General features: G+C 41.5%; 1 protein-coding gene across 3 annotated transcripts in view; it reads left to right on the top strand.

The window, feature by feature from the left end:
- adgrb2 (adhesion G protein-coupled receptor B2) overlaps positions 1–16666 on the top strand; it is a 292014-nt gene that overhangs the window by 160462 nt on the left and 114886 nt on the right. For all 3 annotated transcript variants that reach the window (XM_039819389.1, XM_039819387.1, XM_039819388.1), the window contains exons 3-4: positions 11579–11662; positions 13522–13710. In XM_039819389.1, the coding sequence (XP_039675323.1) occupies positions 11579–11662; positions 13522–13710 (273 nt within the window). The remainder of the gene's footprint in view (positions 1–11578; positions 11663–13521; positions 13711–16666) is intronic.

Here is a 16666-nt window from a genome sequence, read left to right as displayed (position 1 = left end):
TGAAAAGCGCTCGAATGTAAAATAATCCTAGATGTGATCTGTTTGAGTCCCTTGGATAAGGAGATCCAAATACTGATCCCCTGAACAAAGACAGCTGCCCAAAAGGGTTCAGTCAGAGACACTTGTGTAAAGGAACTGACCATTTATAACCGATGGTTACAGTGAGACAATCTTTGCTCTGCTCTCCGAGCGAGTAGAAAGAATTCAAAGAATCTGAGCACCAATGCGGAAGAATTATTCCCCACCTAATAAACCCATTCATAAACATTAAATTATATGTAAATTAAAATTACAAAAAATGTAGCACATATGGAGGAGGGTGGTAGAGGAAGCTGCAGCAGTAGTGAGAAATATCAGGTTATCATGGCCACACTGTACATCAGCATTTCCATGATCGGATGTTGGATCAGTTACCTGTAGGCAAGCAGATGAATGAGCCAGTGATTGTGAGAGGATGAAAGAGGCAGCTGATGCCAATCAGCTAATGTAAGCACGACTTCAATTTATGCTAAGCTCAACTTTTACGCCATACAATCTCTCATAAGCCCGGGACACACGGGGACGATTATTGGCCATTGGACAGTCTCGCGAGGTCAGTGACTCGAATCTGTTCGGTGCGTCCCGTGCCGTCGTCAGTCTGGGGGGCTGTCGGCGTTCATTTTGGCCGACCTGACATGTTCGGTCGGCGGCAAGGCAGTCGGGACTCACCCGGAAATGGCGATCGGAATGAGGTGACTAGAGTCTCTCAAAATCTGACGAAAATCTTTTAAACTGACCTTTGTTGAGCTGAAATGAAGACAGATTCAGCAACTGCATGGCCTATTTCTCGCTTAAAATGTTTTCAGAAACACGTTTCAGTGAACTATTTTAGTACAATATGAGATCGTATTCTGAACGAGCCGCCATGACAGTCTGGCTTTGAATTTCCGGAGAAAACAAACCCATGTGACGCGTTCGTCCAATCAGCTGCCGGTTGTCATTTCTTGGGCAACAATACAGAGTAGCGCCGCCTGCTGCTATGAAGACGTATTACGTTTCTCACGTCGGTGTCGCCTCAGTGTGTCCCGAGGCAGTTTTTTGGACCTCGGGGATGCGACTGATCATTTCCACTGGCTTTTCTGCCGAGGGTTGGCCGTCAGGTTGGTGTGTAACCACTTACAGCACATCAGACAACGTGAAAGATTAGAGAGAGAGCATAGCCAAAATTACGGACATTGATAAAAATTACACACTCAACCACTTATACAGTTGTATGGAAGCCAATAGTGCTCTAGTGAATGGTCAGTATATCTAAAGATAAGTACAAATGCATCTGGAACAAAACAGAACATTCTTTAACTAAATAGTCCAAAATTAACCTGCAGCAGATTGCATTAAGATCTGTATCGGACTGTACCAAAGCATTATAGTCCCATACAATACAGAAAAAAACATACACCAAGAGAACATCCATTTATAAAAACACAGCACCATCATTGATACCATGACAATAAAAGTGTTTCCAGTTGTCAACTCACAACTCAATATCAAAGTTCCCAGACGAAAGGAAAGGGTAACCGTTAGGGATGTAACGATTACCGGTGTAACGATAAACCACGGTAAAAATGTTGATAACAATTACCGTTTTCATTTAAAATATACGGTGTGGAAAATGCGTGTTCCTAGCTTCATCCGAGTCTCCTGAAGTTGCCGCACGGGCGCAGTGCGTAGCCTACAGTGTGTTTCTTAAAGTTGGAATCATGGCGGAAGGAGGAGATGACAGAGCTCAGGACATTTATCAGCATTGTAAAAAAAAAAAAAAAAAAAGGCCATAGTAACACTTGCTGTCTCTCCTGAGATGATTGACCAATCAGTAACGAGAGTAATCACTTTGATCTCCTGCCAATCACTCGCGCTTAGACAGGAGAAGGGGACAGGAGAAGGGGACAGATATAGCAGCTGTAAACAGACTTTTTTTTCTTTATCATTCCTTTCCCGTTTTCGGACTTGCTGAAGTGAGGTTTGTAGCCCAGAACGTAAGTTAAAACTATTCTGTAGCTTGCTAAACTGTCATGGGTTTTACTGCCTCGCTATCTGTGTAAACGTTAAAGCTTAAGTGTTCTGCTACGATGTGGATAAGTTTAGCCCATGTTACGACATGACATTTGTTTGGAGTGAGAGAGATATATTATCGCCTTGATAATATTGCTGTTGCTGTGTTTCCGTGCAATAGGCAGTAAACAGACTAGCACTGTGGAGCCTCGTGCTTAGCTATTAAAGGTGTATTACACTGTTTGCTCTGTTATGGATCTGTGTGCTGTAATAGATGTGGCTTATTCTCAGTTTGTGTTACTGAGCAATATGTTACATTTATGTTAATTATTACAGGGAAATTGTTTCTTGTGACATGCTGGTGGCTATATCATTTAGTTTTGGTAAATAATATGATTATGTATAGTAAGTCAGATGCTTATAATGTGCATTATTATTTGCTTATATTTCAGAACCACATCCAACTTCACATGTAACGTCACATACAACTTCATAGTTAACTTCATGTTGGAGTTGTAAATAAATCTTCCTGGATCTCAAAGTCAGACATCTCTGGTTCAAGTTCTTACCGGACACCCTACAGCGAGCCAGTATTTCAGTAGCCAGTTTTCAATAGTTTTTACAAGCACATTGCATACATTTTTGTAATCTAATAAACACTATTACACTTTTTTTAACTATTTCAGCATGTGTAGGCCTATCAGTGCTTTCTGAACATATTGAACACACTTTTAAAAATACTGCGATAATACCGAAAACTGTGATAATTTTGGTCACCATAACTGTGAGGTTAAATTTTCATACCGTTACATCTCTAGTAACCGTGTAGAACTCTGGCACACCGTCTTATTTTGATGATTCAAGGGAGGGTTATCAGTGTCTGGGAGTCACCGACCCGTTGAGCTTCTATGTTTTTTTTTCTTTTGGGTTTCACCTCTATTTTCTGCTCTTATTATTTTTTCTCACATAGGGTCATCCTTCCATCTCACATAAAATAAAAAAACAAAGCCACAGAAAGTGGGTCTGATTCAGCTCCCCATCTTGCTGTAGACTGGAGTAATACCTCGCTACTGCTAAGCCAAACTAAGTGGGTGTGTGGGTGTGTGGGTGTGTGGGAGCACAAGTGATGGGGTGCATGTCCAGTGCGCAAGATGCAATGAGCGTGCATGGCCCCAAAGATTGCCCCCATGTCCTACTGCGCTGACCCTTTCCTCTGATGAAAGGTAGTCGACAGAGTAGAGGTAAGTGATGTGTGAGTGTTTGTATGCTCTGGAAAAAGGTTTAGGGCGAGAGTCAGGGTCTGAGTACCATTTCTTCTGCCCCTTCTACCAAGTGGAGAACCAAAGTCTGGCTATACTAGACTCTTCTCATGCCACTCTCTCATGATTCATGAAAAACACCTGCTAGAGTGTGCTTTGGCCTGCGAGCTAAGTACTCATGTAGATGTACTTTGTGTGTATACGTGCGTGTGTTTATGAAAGCTTCAGTGTGTAGACGGATGTGGCTAATTTTCCACGGCAGTCTTATATAGCACACAGAAAGAGGAGTCAGCATGGCCAACGTTAATATTATGTGCTGCATATGCAGATAAATGCATGTCAAAATACCTAGTTTTGTTGCTGTGTTCAAGAAAGAATAATCTGCAAATGATTAAAGAACATAACAAATAGTGTACGTAGGCGAAAGAAAGACCAAGAAATAAAAATAAAAGGAAAGTTATTTTTAAAAAAAAGAAGCAAATAGACAAAGAAGGAATCAAGAAATAATTGACTGCAAAAAAGAAAAAAAAACGGATGAACAAAGCGTAAAATAAACAATGAAAGCAACAGAACAAATAGACAAAAGACAGGCAGAATGAAAAAGAAAGGGATACTACAGTCATAGCAACAGGACTGCAGCTGCCCTTCACCACAGTTGAGAGCAACCGTCTGCCGACGCAGGACCGGCGACCAAGTGCGGACACTGATTTATAATCCACCTCCCTCCCTCCGTCCCTGTGCAAGCCCCCCCCACCCGCATCCCTTCGGCTCCTTTACGCCGTCAGCATGACGGCATTGCTATGGTAACAGCATACCACTGCAGAGGCCTATGTGAGTAGTAATCGATCTATTCGCGTGGCTGTGTCATGTATACTGTCATGTGAAAAGCCTCACTGTTAAAATAACAAGTTGGGTTTGGTAGATAATTTGAGGGGATATTTTTGGCAGATATCAGAGGGAGAGTAAAAAGAAGAAGGCAGGGGAAGGGCGGTGACGTGAGAAAAAGATCATAGGCTGCACTGTCATAGTTCCGCTTAGCTCTTTTGTCTTAAATCTGTGTTAAGGATTAGAAGATTCTCTTGGGTGATACAATTCTTCTAAACTTGGGCTCAATGAACTTTTCAGAAACCACTGATTAACCATAAAAAGCAAGTGAAATAACATTACTGTTGTAGTTCTGTCCCTCTAAAACTTTGGACATACAAACTATGAAAAACACTATCTCTGAACCTTAGCACTGTAACCCCACAGTCACATTAGCTACAAGAGACAGAGACAAAGCGACAGAATGGAAGCGACCATTCATTTTCAATGGGAGTGGCCGTTTGCCAGCGACAAGCGACGAGCTCACCGCTGCCACGAGCAAGGCGGGGCCGAAATAGACAAGAAGTCAAATAGAAAAGAAGCGACTGCCAATCGGAGCGTGAGGGCAGCGTGATGTATGTCAGTGGCTCGAGTCGAATAAAATAATTCAAGATGGCGGAAAACGCTTCAGGACATCGTATTTCTGTATATATCTGATAAGTTTGGCATTTTATCAAATATTTTGTTACTTTTATCGAGAAATAAATACTTTTAAATCCAAAAACATCATTCTTGTGACTTAACAATACCTCTGAAGTATTATAAGTATATAAAGAATTTCTGTTTACTGTTGCCAAGCAACCAGGAGTAGGCTAGGCACGCCCAGGAGCACCCACAAACGAGTGTATGTCGCTGTCTTTTGTAGCTAATGTGACTGTGGGGTAAGGTTGCTTTTAGCCATGCTAGCAGCATGCCTCTAGGTATGCCAATATTGGTTGGTTGGTTGGTTGGTTGGTCGATTAGTCAGTTGGTTAGTCGGTCCATCACTTTGGTCCAGACTGAAACATCTCAATGACTATAGGACAGATTGCTAGGAAATTTTGTGTAGCCATGATCCCCATTGTACAAACTTAAATTTAATTTAGCGGGACCAGCAGGTTAACCTTTTAGGTCTTTAGTCAAAGGTGTCTTAACAATTATTGGATTGATGACATGAAATGTGGTGCAGGTATCCACCATGTCCAAAGGATGTATCCTAAGGACTGTGGTCATCCCTGACCTTTTCTTTAGCACTACCATGAGGTTCACATTTGTGGTTTGGAATTACTTAAAGGTCCCATGACATGGTGCTCTTTGGATGCTTTTATATAGGCCTTATTAGTGGCCTTAGTCTCTTTCCCGAAATTCAGCCTTGGTGCAGAATTACAGCCACTAGAGCCAGTCCCACAATGAGCTTTCCTTAGGATGTGCCATTTCTGTGTCTGTAGCTATTGAGGAGGAGAGGGGGGGGGACAAGGTGGAGGGTGGGTGTGTGGCCTTGACCATCTGCCACTTTGCTCGTTTGAAAGCCATGATGTCTCTCTCATGGGTGGGCCAAATTCTCTGGGTGGGCAAAGCAAAGAAAGGGGAGGTAACCTTGCTCCTTATGACCTCATAAGGAGCAAGATTCCAGATCGGCCCATCTGAGCTTTCATTTTCTCAAAGGCAGAGCAGGATACCCAGGGCTCGGTTTACACCTATCACCATTTCAAGCCAATTGGGGACCATAGGCAGGCTGGGGGAACGCATATTAATGTTAAAAAAAGTGACATTTTCATGCCATGATTTTTTTTGCTACACTAAGTTATTGCAAATGCACTATACAGAGGTTCCTGCACAAACATGCTAAACCATGGGTGTAATTGTCTGTAATGAATCAGGCTCATGCAGCACAGTAATCTTGCTTGCAGTGCTTTGAATGAATTGTTCTGGCCATCCCTGCATTGATTGCTCTTTGATTGTAGCCCTGCAGCTTTGTTTGGAGTCCACTGGACTGTAAATACATCGAAATTCTCATGTTGTTATGGAACTGAGAAAAAGAAAGGCTGGAGTAGAAGACAGAGGGTGAGGGGGTGGAGGGCCGAACGATAGACCAAATGTCTATGCGGTGTGGGAGTTGGAAGATTTGAAAATATCTAATAAGAGAAAGAAAAACGGGGAAAAATGGGCATATTGAGAATGAAAGTGAAATGAAACAATTTGGCAGTTTGTGTTGATGTATGTGTGTGTGTGTGTGTGTGTGTGTGTGTGTGTGTGTGTGTGTGTGTGTGTGTGTGTGTGTGTGTGTGTGTGTGTGTGTGTGTGTGTGTGTGTGTGTGTGTGTGTGTGGCGTAAAACAAACCAGTCAGCCTGTGGGGCAGAGAAAACTATATTCTAAATCCATTTTGAAGGCACACAAATTACCTTGAGGCCCCCATAGTCGGCAGATGCTGTCCTGCACCAACCTGATTCAACTTCTCTCTTCATATCTGCTGCTGAGTGAGAAAGAGGTGAGAGAGGAGGGTGAGAGAGAGAGAGAGATGGAGTGGGTCTGTCAGTCCAGTAGCTTATAAAAAGTCCATTATGGTGTGCTTCTATCAGTTTGGGCTCTCCCAGATGGACCCTGGAGTAAATGGACAGCACTGGAGAGCCATAAGCTCAGATTTGATATACGGCTGAGAAATAGCTGTGTGTGTGCGTGTGTGTGTGTGTGCGCGCGTGTGTGTGTGATTGTGCGTGTTTAGGAGAGTGTGCATTCAATCATATACGCTGCACTGAAAGAGCTGACAGTAGTCAACGGTGAACATTTCCATGCCTGACTGTTTTTGTGCATGCCATATACTTAACACAGCTGTTTTACCATATTATCAAAAGTGATACACACACACACACACACACACACACACACACACACACACACACACACACACACACATACTCACGGTCTTCCCAGCAGGCTTAAATCCCGGCTCAGTCTGACAAAGGAGCCTGTGGCTCTAACTGGCTCTGCCCCAATCCCCATTCCCCAGCCTGATGCTTTGTACAGGCTCAAAACCGCTTTACTGCATGACGTTTATTTATCAGCCATATTTACTTCCTATTGTGTGGGTGTGTGTGTGTCTTAGCGTGTGTGTATGCCACATCAAGGTATATTTGAGCTTTTGGTGTCACTGCTAATGTGTGTATTTAGTTCAATATGTGTGTTTATGGTGGGTATCCCACCGCTCTTTGCGTTGAGTTGAGGAAGCCGACAAAAGCCTCTGCCCGCAGAGTGATAGCGCTCAGCGGGCTTCTACATGCTACTTTGTCAACTGTTTGTTTGTTTGTTGTGAAGAAAGAGAGAAAATGGCCTGTTTGAGAACCATTGCTTTATTCTTAGCAGTTGGGTTCCAACAAAGCAAACAAATCAAGTAGTTATCCTGGAATAAACCGCCAACCTTACCATTGTGTGGAATTGCTAAGCTGTTTGACCATTTGAACAGTGGGATCAGATTGTAATGACTTTTTACTTGCATTTTTTATTTGATTACCTTGTGTCAGGAGGGGACACTTGTTTAATGTAATTTGGAAACGGGGAATAGGATACAAGACATTCAGATTATCACTTTATGTGCACTATAGTGAGACGTAATGGCTTCACTGACAATTAATTAGAGAACAGCACACAGGCGGTACCCAACGCCGAAACTACAAAACAATTAGATGTTCCCTTAGACTTCCCTATATAGACTAATTCCTGCTCACACAAATCATAGTCATAGGTCAACTTGCATAGGTAGCTTTAACCGTATGTTTACTGACACATCATCCTTTTCTCACTAACAAAAGAAACATCTCTAAACACAGTAATACAGCATGTCACCCAATCCATTACAATGTTTGTGATTAGATTGCCTTGATACATTTTTATACTTGTCAGTATGGAAGTCATAAGATCTAGGTTCAACCTTTGCATCTGGCCACTGACAAGCTTATTGACTTTAACTTATTCCCCTAGAGAAGAGAAGAGAGCTGAAACGGGTTCACAAAAGCAGTTTTTTTTTCCAGTTTTATTTCTGTTTTTACAACATCAAGTGTTCTTGTTATATCAACTGTGTAAGGGCAGGTTCAGAGAAATTGCTTTTAGCAGACTCTGACTCAAATGCCCATACATCCTGCATGATATATATTGATGATGACCCATCATTTTATATTTTTCATGCACTACATTGCAACTATTGCACAGGTGATCTGTTAATTTGCCAGGGCTCTAAAACAGGGTTTTCACTTCACTGACGCTTCTGTCAGATGATACTCAAACATCAGCACTACTACAAGTAAAATAAAAAAATCCACCTCTGTTCCCGACCAATCATAGGGATTATTGACCCAGCTCACGATTGAAAGTGATACTGCCATCTATAGATAGAAAATAGGTTTCCCTGGAGATGAAGACAAGTTGAAATGGGTAGAAAAACGTAGGGATAAGAAGAGAGGGCATTCGATGAAGTGTGATATGATGTGTCGATTTAAGTGCGGTCCAGGACATTAAACAATATAGTAGGGTTTGTAAAGGTCAGTACTCTCAGGGGGTTTATCCATATTGATCTTTACGTTTGATTGTGCCGGACTCCACACCGGTGTCCATCTAAATCCTTTTCTGTGCCCTAGTCAGAGAGAGAGAGAGAGAGCGAGAGAGAGAGGGAGAGGGGGGGGGTAGCCCTCACTGGTCATTTTATGTGAGACATTACTCCTCTGTCCTGCTTCACTGACCTCTGTGTCTCAGAAGTGCAGAATATACAGCCACACACAGGGCTTAATTTGTGCCTGATTCTGCCAGAAAATGATTTAGAAACTCCCAGATAGAGACAGGCACCAATTCAGGAACTTTATGTTATTTTGTTGAAGTTTGTGGTACCATGTGTGTCATTTATTTTCCAACATCATGAGTCACGAATCCTTCCAGCAGGCAGTCCAGACCTTAAACCTACCAAATGTACTTCAGTAGATCAGTGGGGTGGAAATATTCGCAGCACATGCTTTGCTAAGAACATGGGCTGCATTGCTAGCTTTGTGGCACCTGTTAGCAGACGGGAACAGCAGGAGGAATTTAAAAAAGCCCCGTCCTTCCTTAATTACTGTTGCAATGCCCTTCAAACAATGGGTCTTCAACTTCACACAGACATAAACAAAAGCTTCTCATGTTCTTTGTCCGCTGAAATGATGACAAGCGGATTTTATCAGCTGTAGCAAGCTAACGTTTGCTCATACTAATGTTAATGCTTAAACTGTGCGAATTGTTTGAAAATTCCCACTCCAGCTTACTTTTTATTATTTCAAGCTGATTTGTTTTAAAATGAGAACTCTGTAAAGGGCTCTTAAATATGCACTTGGTGGCTGCATACATCATCGTGCTAAAATACAGAGCTAAAGCTTCATGTCCTACTATAGGTTAAGCTAGTTAGCTGGGCATGCCATCATTTGCAGTTTATATTAGAGCAGAAAAAAGCCACCACCATCCAAACTTTTGAGATATCAAAAGTGTCGCTATTACTATGCATACAATTTCAGCACGGGGACATATTTCAACGTCAACAGGCCCTGTGTGGCTAGTTACGGTTGCTTAGCAATGATTGGATAATTGCTATCCGGGGGAGGGTTTAGCAATCAACAAATAATCCTATTGCTCCAATTGACTGCATTATTAAGGAGCTGGAGGGGAAAAGCAGTAGGGTAGGTGAAAAGTTCATCTTTGCATATTAAACAAGTTTTGTTTGTTTCATTTTCTGCTGTTTGCATGCTGATTAGATAGCGGGTGAGTAGTATTGTTGTGGTGGAGATAATCGTAAAGATGTATCAAGCGAGGGACTGTGGAAATGCAAGCCACAAATATCTACTGTAGGAGCAATATATCCTGGCACAAGGTTTAATGTTGTTGGTTTAAGATATTACTTTAAAACCATTACTTAAAAAAACCCAATATTCTGTCTTTTTAAGGCAAAATTTAAATCTCTTTGTCTTTTAAAATACTTTTCAGAGCGCTAATTTCAACATGCACACAATAATCATTCTTTAAACCCTGTAGCCAGCTGCAGATATTTTCTGGAGCACACAAACAGAATTATTACATTGTTCCTGTAATTATATATTTTACGTTGGCCTTTAAGCACAAGTGGTCCTGCTAAGAACAGTTCACAAAACAAGGAAATGGGAGGGAGAGTTAGACAGCACGAATGAAAGAGCTAGAGGATACAAAAACAAAGTATTTTTGTCCTCACAAAGAGTTGTTTCTGTAAAAGACCAAATTAGAGGGCTAGTTGCAATGGGCGTTTGAGCAATCATGACAGCCTCTCAGCACGATTCACAGGCATTCATGCTTTTCTGTCTGTGTGTGTTTATTGGGTTACAGAAGGATGTGCTGTGCGTGCATGTGTTTGTGTTCTTCCTCAAGTCAAAGGAAATTTCAGTGTCAATCACTTTTGCGCTCTCTAATCAAGTAGGCCTACACCCACAATCACATTCTAGGTGGATAATGTACCTTAGATACCCTGTATGTCTCAGCTTCTTTGCAAAAATGCAGCCACTGCGAAAACATCCCATGGGCAAGAAGTACCCAAGTGAAAAAGATCTGCTAAATCAAGGATTGTTTCCCCTGTCGAGGGAGTTGATTAAGTCTTGTGTTGCTGAAACTAAGCCTACAAATCCATTTGCACAGATCAGAACAGACTGCGCTCATGCCTCCGTATGTTTGTACCAACTGAGATAAAACCGGCTTAGATATGTTGCATGATTTATTTTCTACATACTTTCTCCCTAGGCAATCGTTCTGTTTCCACAAATTCTCACCATTTATACGAGGTGTTCCACTTCAAATCAGCCCTCTGATAAATCAGATCCAGTCTTTTCTCCAGCGTAGCTGCATGTTTTTAATATTTATACAGTGTCATAACCAAGCCCAAACTTTTTATTTTATAGTGTACTTACTTTGCTTACTTACTTCACATTGCATTTCAGTATGCATATTTTCATGTTTTGCCTCAAAGCTAATAAGAGTCGGAATATACTTCCTCCCGATTTTCTGATACTGCAGACTTGACATTCTGTTATCTGTTTCTGCACGAAGTGTCCTTAAAACGGATCAGCCTGTTCTTTAAATATTCTGCTGCAAAGAGCGAGCCAATGACATGTAGGCGTTTGTATTTTTATTTTGCCAGAGTCGTGCTTTGGATGTGCTAAACAACTTGCCTTTTTGACTTCTCTGAATGTACAACATGGACGCTGATGAGCACTTATTTACTACAGCTTTAAAACCAACTTTTCTGTATGCCATGGCACAAATGCATGTAGTAAACAAACTAGACATCTACACACCAGTATTTATAATCTTACACATTTAGCCTCTCACTGGATTTCATATATTGAACTGTGCAATTCAATACGTATGAGAAAAAAAAGAGAAATTAAAGTGAAATCTCTGTCTATTTCAGACCCATATGATGATGACGATCTAAAGGTGAAGACCCAGAGACCTCGATCAGCTGACCAGCCAGGTGTGTTTCAGGCACAAACGGGTGAGTAATGTGATGTGTGCAGGAGTTCGCAGCCTGAAACAAGCGTAGCCAACTTGACATTTACCAGGCTGTATTTGTAACTAAAATTAAAGAGATCCTTATAAATAATGATTATACATTTACCTTCTGAAGAATGGCCAAACTCCAGGGCAGCTACCACATGCTCCACCATTCACATGTGCGAGTATGTACAGTATGAGTGTGTGTATGACTTTAAAATCTTACATAATTAATAGGATTAGAAAAGAAAAATGGAATTATTCATGACATAATAAGGATGTCACATGTATATATGCAGGGGAGTCTGCCTTATACATACATGACATTACATGGTGGCTGCTTCAACAACACTAGAATAGGTCATATACTAATTTGCGCACATAGACACACACTTTCATATTCCACAACTACATCAGTACCGTAATCAGCTACCACTGCGTGGAGGAGGGAGTCCCTACCGTGAGGGAAACCCCTGACTTGTCCTTCTCCACTACCCACATTCTTCCACTCCTCCAGGCATGTGTGATGAGCTTAAGCCCTGACTCACGGCATGTTAATGAAGATGTAATGCGATTAACGGACATGCAATTAATTTGATTTCCTTCTTTGCCATGTGAAGACATGAAAATCCATCAAAGGACACGGCATAAACAATTTAGAAAGAGACGCGGGATGACTTAACACTTTTTTGCTTTTAAGGGTTTGACTCAGAGGGAACAATGGGACTCTCTCCACAGCTGCCTGGAGAACTCAAAATCACCCACAAAGATGCGCGAACATCCAATCTATGCCACGATGTTAACATCTACAGTAAAGCCATCCTTTTTGGCTTAAAGCCCCTTTAGCTTTGGGATCATACGCGTTACCCTACTTCCATGCATATGAATATCGTTGAATCTCTAACAAGATCATTATCCTTATGAATATTCAATCAAGGCTTTTTCACATTAAGGAGCTTAAATCAATTAATGACATATGCAAATCATCCATACCTATATAGTATGCACGGATATCGCACGTTGGGTATTGATAAGCATCACAAGCCAAGCTGTGTCAACATTATACACTGTGAAACCCTACCATTAAACAATATAAGCAAAGCTCTCTTACTGTATACCCTGCAAATAATGATCTTGGGCTCCCTTAACTTCTATCCAGGGGGAAAAAAGAAAAAGATTTTGCTCCTGTAAGTACAGAAAGTCTCTTTGGTTATTGTAACCACAAAGCCCTCTCATCATTTGTCAGAGTCCCAGGCTTTTCTCTTGATATTTGTATGGATTACAATTTTGTTTTTGTGTTGTTGTTTTTTATTGAAGTAATATTGTAATGGTGTCACAGTCATCCAGGGGAATTTTCATTTTATTTCAGTAAATAAAAAGCAAAGAAAGGAATCAATAACGCAAACAAACGTGTTTGATGCCTTCGGTTCTGGAAAAATTGGAAGTGAAAATGTACCTATGAATTCTCATCATCTCCACTAAAAGTTCCTGCAACTCTTTGTTGTGGCTTTTTACTATATGAATCTTCTGAGCAATATACAGCAATATATTTATTGCAATTACACAGTATAAACAGTTGAATATCTTTATTATTATGACACAACAGGCACATTAACGTGAACGTCGAGAAACAAAACATGGATGTCACATCTACCATTGTTTAAAAGGATGTTTTAAAGCCTGCAGTTGGCTAAATTTGCTCTGAGCTCCGGGGCCAGAAACCTCATGATCATGCTACAACGAATAACGCCCTTCCTCTTGAACGTTTGTGTTCCGTCTGACTCGTAGAAACGTTAGCATCATGAAAGTGGAATCCTTGAGAATTACCCTGTCTCTGTCTACCTCCATCTTGCTCTTCAGGTGACCCTGCGGCAGAAGAGTGGTCACAGTGGAGTGTGTGTTCTCTCACATGTGGGCAAGGCTGGCAAGTGAGGACGCGTTCATGCGTTTCTTCTCCCTATGGGACACTGTGCAGCGGAGCACTGCGGGAAACGCGGATGTGCAACAACACCGCATCCTGTCCAGGTGAACCTGGGATCACAGGCTCAGGTATGTTTACCGAATTCTCTATTGGCTGCCTTTTGACCTAACCTGAATTCAGTGGCACTTAGTGTTTTCTTACAGCAAGAATGATGAGGGTTTAATCTTTATCTAGGTGGAGTTTCTGTGATGTGATTTGCATAGTAGACAAGCAAGGGGGACAGAAAATGGTATGACTTTGGATGTTCTTTTTCCAAATCTGTGATGGACTGGTAACTTCTCCATGGTGCCTTCCTATCCACATGGCATGCTGGGATATTCTCCCGCCGTTTGTGACCCCAAGTAGGGATTAAAAGTTGAGGTAATAAATGAAATAGGTTTAGCCGTGTTGCAAAATGATGACCAAATACATTTGTGAATATGCGGTAGGCCTTGGTTTTGTTTTGTTTTTTTGTACGTGTTAAAATTGACTAAATACAGCTTTAGACCAGAAGCTCTCTGCTTAGCACCTCACTCACCAATACAGCATCTACTTGTCTATTTACAATGTGTTAAGAAAGCTGTAAAACTGAAGAAAATAATGACAGTGTGAAACTCTATCACTTTTGAGGAATCCACACACCCCCGCAAAAATATTTACCAGTGCGCGACAAACTCATCACACTACTGGTCAGCTGAGGGAGAGGGAGAGGGAGAGGGAGAGAGACGTGAGACCTAAGCTCGATGTCAGCAAGTCAATTAGACCTGCCGGCTCAGGATTTCATACTTACATATTCTCTATCTTTAGCTCTCCTCGTTTAGCAGTGTGCTAATTTTCCTTGTCTTGTCTATATCTACATCAGTGTCTACTTATGTCTACACAGATAGTGTAGTATATTAAATAAAAAAAACATCCTCTAACAGAGCGTAATAAGCAGACAAACTTATAATTTAGTTTTAAGTTACAATGAAAACTTAAGATAACTGCCTATACAAACATGGGAATTGTTGAATGTAAATTGAATTTGTGTTGGTGATAACTACAGATACAGACTTTTTTTGACTTCAGAGGAATTAATTTTTCATTTTAGATGCAATGGCAGCTCCAAAATATATTTAACCATTCAAATAGCATTTTCATATGCATACATGCTCTGCCAATCAGGGTGAGTGTAGTCAACCCTATCTGTTTGCTACAAAAAGGCAGGAGCAAAATGAAGGGCACCTCATCCATTTTTTACCTCACCAACACACAACACAGTCAAGCCAGATGAAGTCACTGAGGGAACTTGTGTATCGCTCATCCTGAATAATGTGAGTTCTGCTAGTTTGATTGCCAATGTGGGTCTCTACTAGATGACATTGTGAAGTACTGCCTGTCCTGCTCTGGTTTGATTGGTTGTTCTGATAGCAATTGAAGTGAACTCCTGTATGGCACTGGCTCCCTCCTGCCTAGCCTCTGTCCCTTCTCTAATTCACTACATATGCTCAGTCCCCAGCCAGAGGATGACAAAAATAGGGGTTGCTCAGTAAAACCACAGTTGAAGCATCATCTAATGGCGTAGCAAACCTCCTGCTATATTAGCGATCTTTCACCTGCAGAAAGTAAGAAAGTAATTTTTTAGTTTTATTACCCTACTTGAGGAAGTTTGGGAGTGTGTGGAGGGACCTCTTAAAGGGAAACTTGCATATGACTACTGCATATGTGAAAATGTTGTGTGAAGTCTGATAAATTGACTCAAGTGGTGGCACATGAGGCAGCGTTGGTTGGAGGTGTTGAGACCTCTGTATCCTGCTTCTTATTTCTGCTTGGAGCTAGCTCCTCGAGGCCACATTAGTCACTACTAGCACAACACACCTGAAAACACACCCACTTTAGTTGCCCTATGGGTAGAAAGAAAAATGCACGGAATATAAAAGACAATATCTCTGGTTCTGCTGCATCATTCTTTTTAGTTTTATCTTTTTTATAACTGTCCATTGTGAGTCAGACAGTGTTATAGGAGAGCAACATTACATTAATGCAGTATTCTTTTAAGGTCTAGGCTCTGGTATTATAGTCTTCACCAGAATGCCGACGGTCAAGTTATGTGCTAGCCTCACAATGTGTTGCCTGTCCACTTGCATGGTTTTTTTAAGCGGGACAGGAAGAAGGAATGCTCCTACGAACCAACAACATGGAAATTGTGGAAAATCTTGCCTTGGACATTTGTCCTGTCAAAGTTTGCATCGGGAAAGACATTGCCACTTATGGATTTGCATCTGGAGTGGGGCTTTGCAAAGTAGATGGAAAAACTTCATCACTTGGTTTCTTACCTACATGAGCCAAGTCAAAATGAGCTACAGTCGAGTCGACATGTTTAGCCCGATCACTATCTGGACAAAAAGGACACATTAGATCTTTGTAGGGCTCCACTGTAACAGAAGAGACAATTTGGGTACTCGGTAGAATCAAGAATATCAAATCTTAGCCAGATATGATGTCAGATTGTGTACTCCACCAGCTTTCTGAACCAGAATATGACAAAGGGAGTGGCCACTGATATCCTGGCTCCCTGACTATGGCAGCAATTGGTGACTTAGGAACATATTAAGAAAACGTCTGCTTTGTCCCTGCCTGCCAAAGAGGAAGAAAGCCCTCCATTCTGGTTGGCAGACAGTGGGGTAGTCTCTAGGCTGACCTCTCTGACCCCAGTGAAAGAGAGTGCATCACAGGAAAATTACACCAATGTCCTCAATGCACATTTAATAATGACAGTGATGTGTTTGATGACAGGCTATTAAATGAAAAGTCAGGAGTGATAACTTCTCTGGGGACAGATAGCTTAAAGCAAAAGTGGGGCCACCACTGTCTAAATGTCAGTGTCACACCATGGGGTGTAGTCATTGGGCTTTAGCCGCTAAGGTTATAGAACCTCATCATTGGACAAGCCCTTTCCACTAGCTGCTTAAGAGTTAGTGGATGAGGAACTTTTTTATAGGAAGCAGCATCCACAGGGTCGAATAGGATCATACTGATTTGCTAAGCAGATAAGCGCACATATCA

Source organism: Perca fluviatilis, chromosome 13 (genome assembly GCF_010015445.1).
Source record: "Perca fluviatilis chromosome 13, GENO_Pfluv_1.0, whole genome shotgun sequence".
In the NCBI taxonomy this organism is placed as follows: Eukaryota; Metazoa; Chordata; class Actinopteri; order Perciformes; family Percidae; genus Perca; species Perca fluviatilis.
Note: the sequence above shows the minus strand (reverse complement) of the source record. Positions and strands in the feature narration are given on the sequence as shown.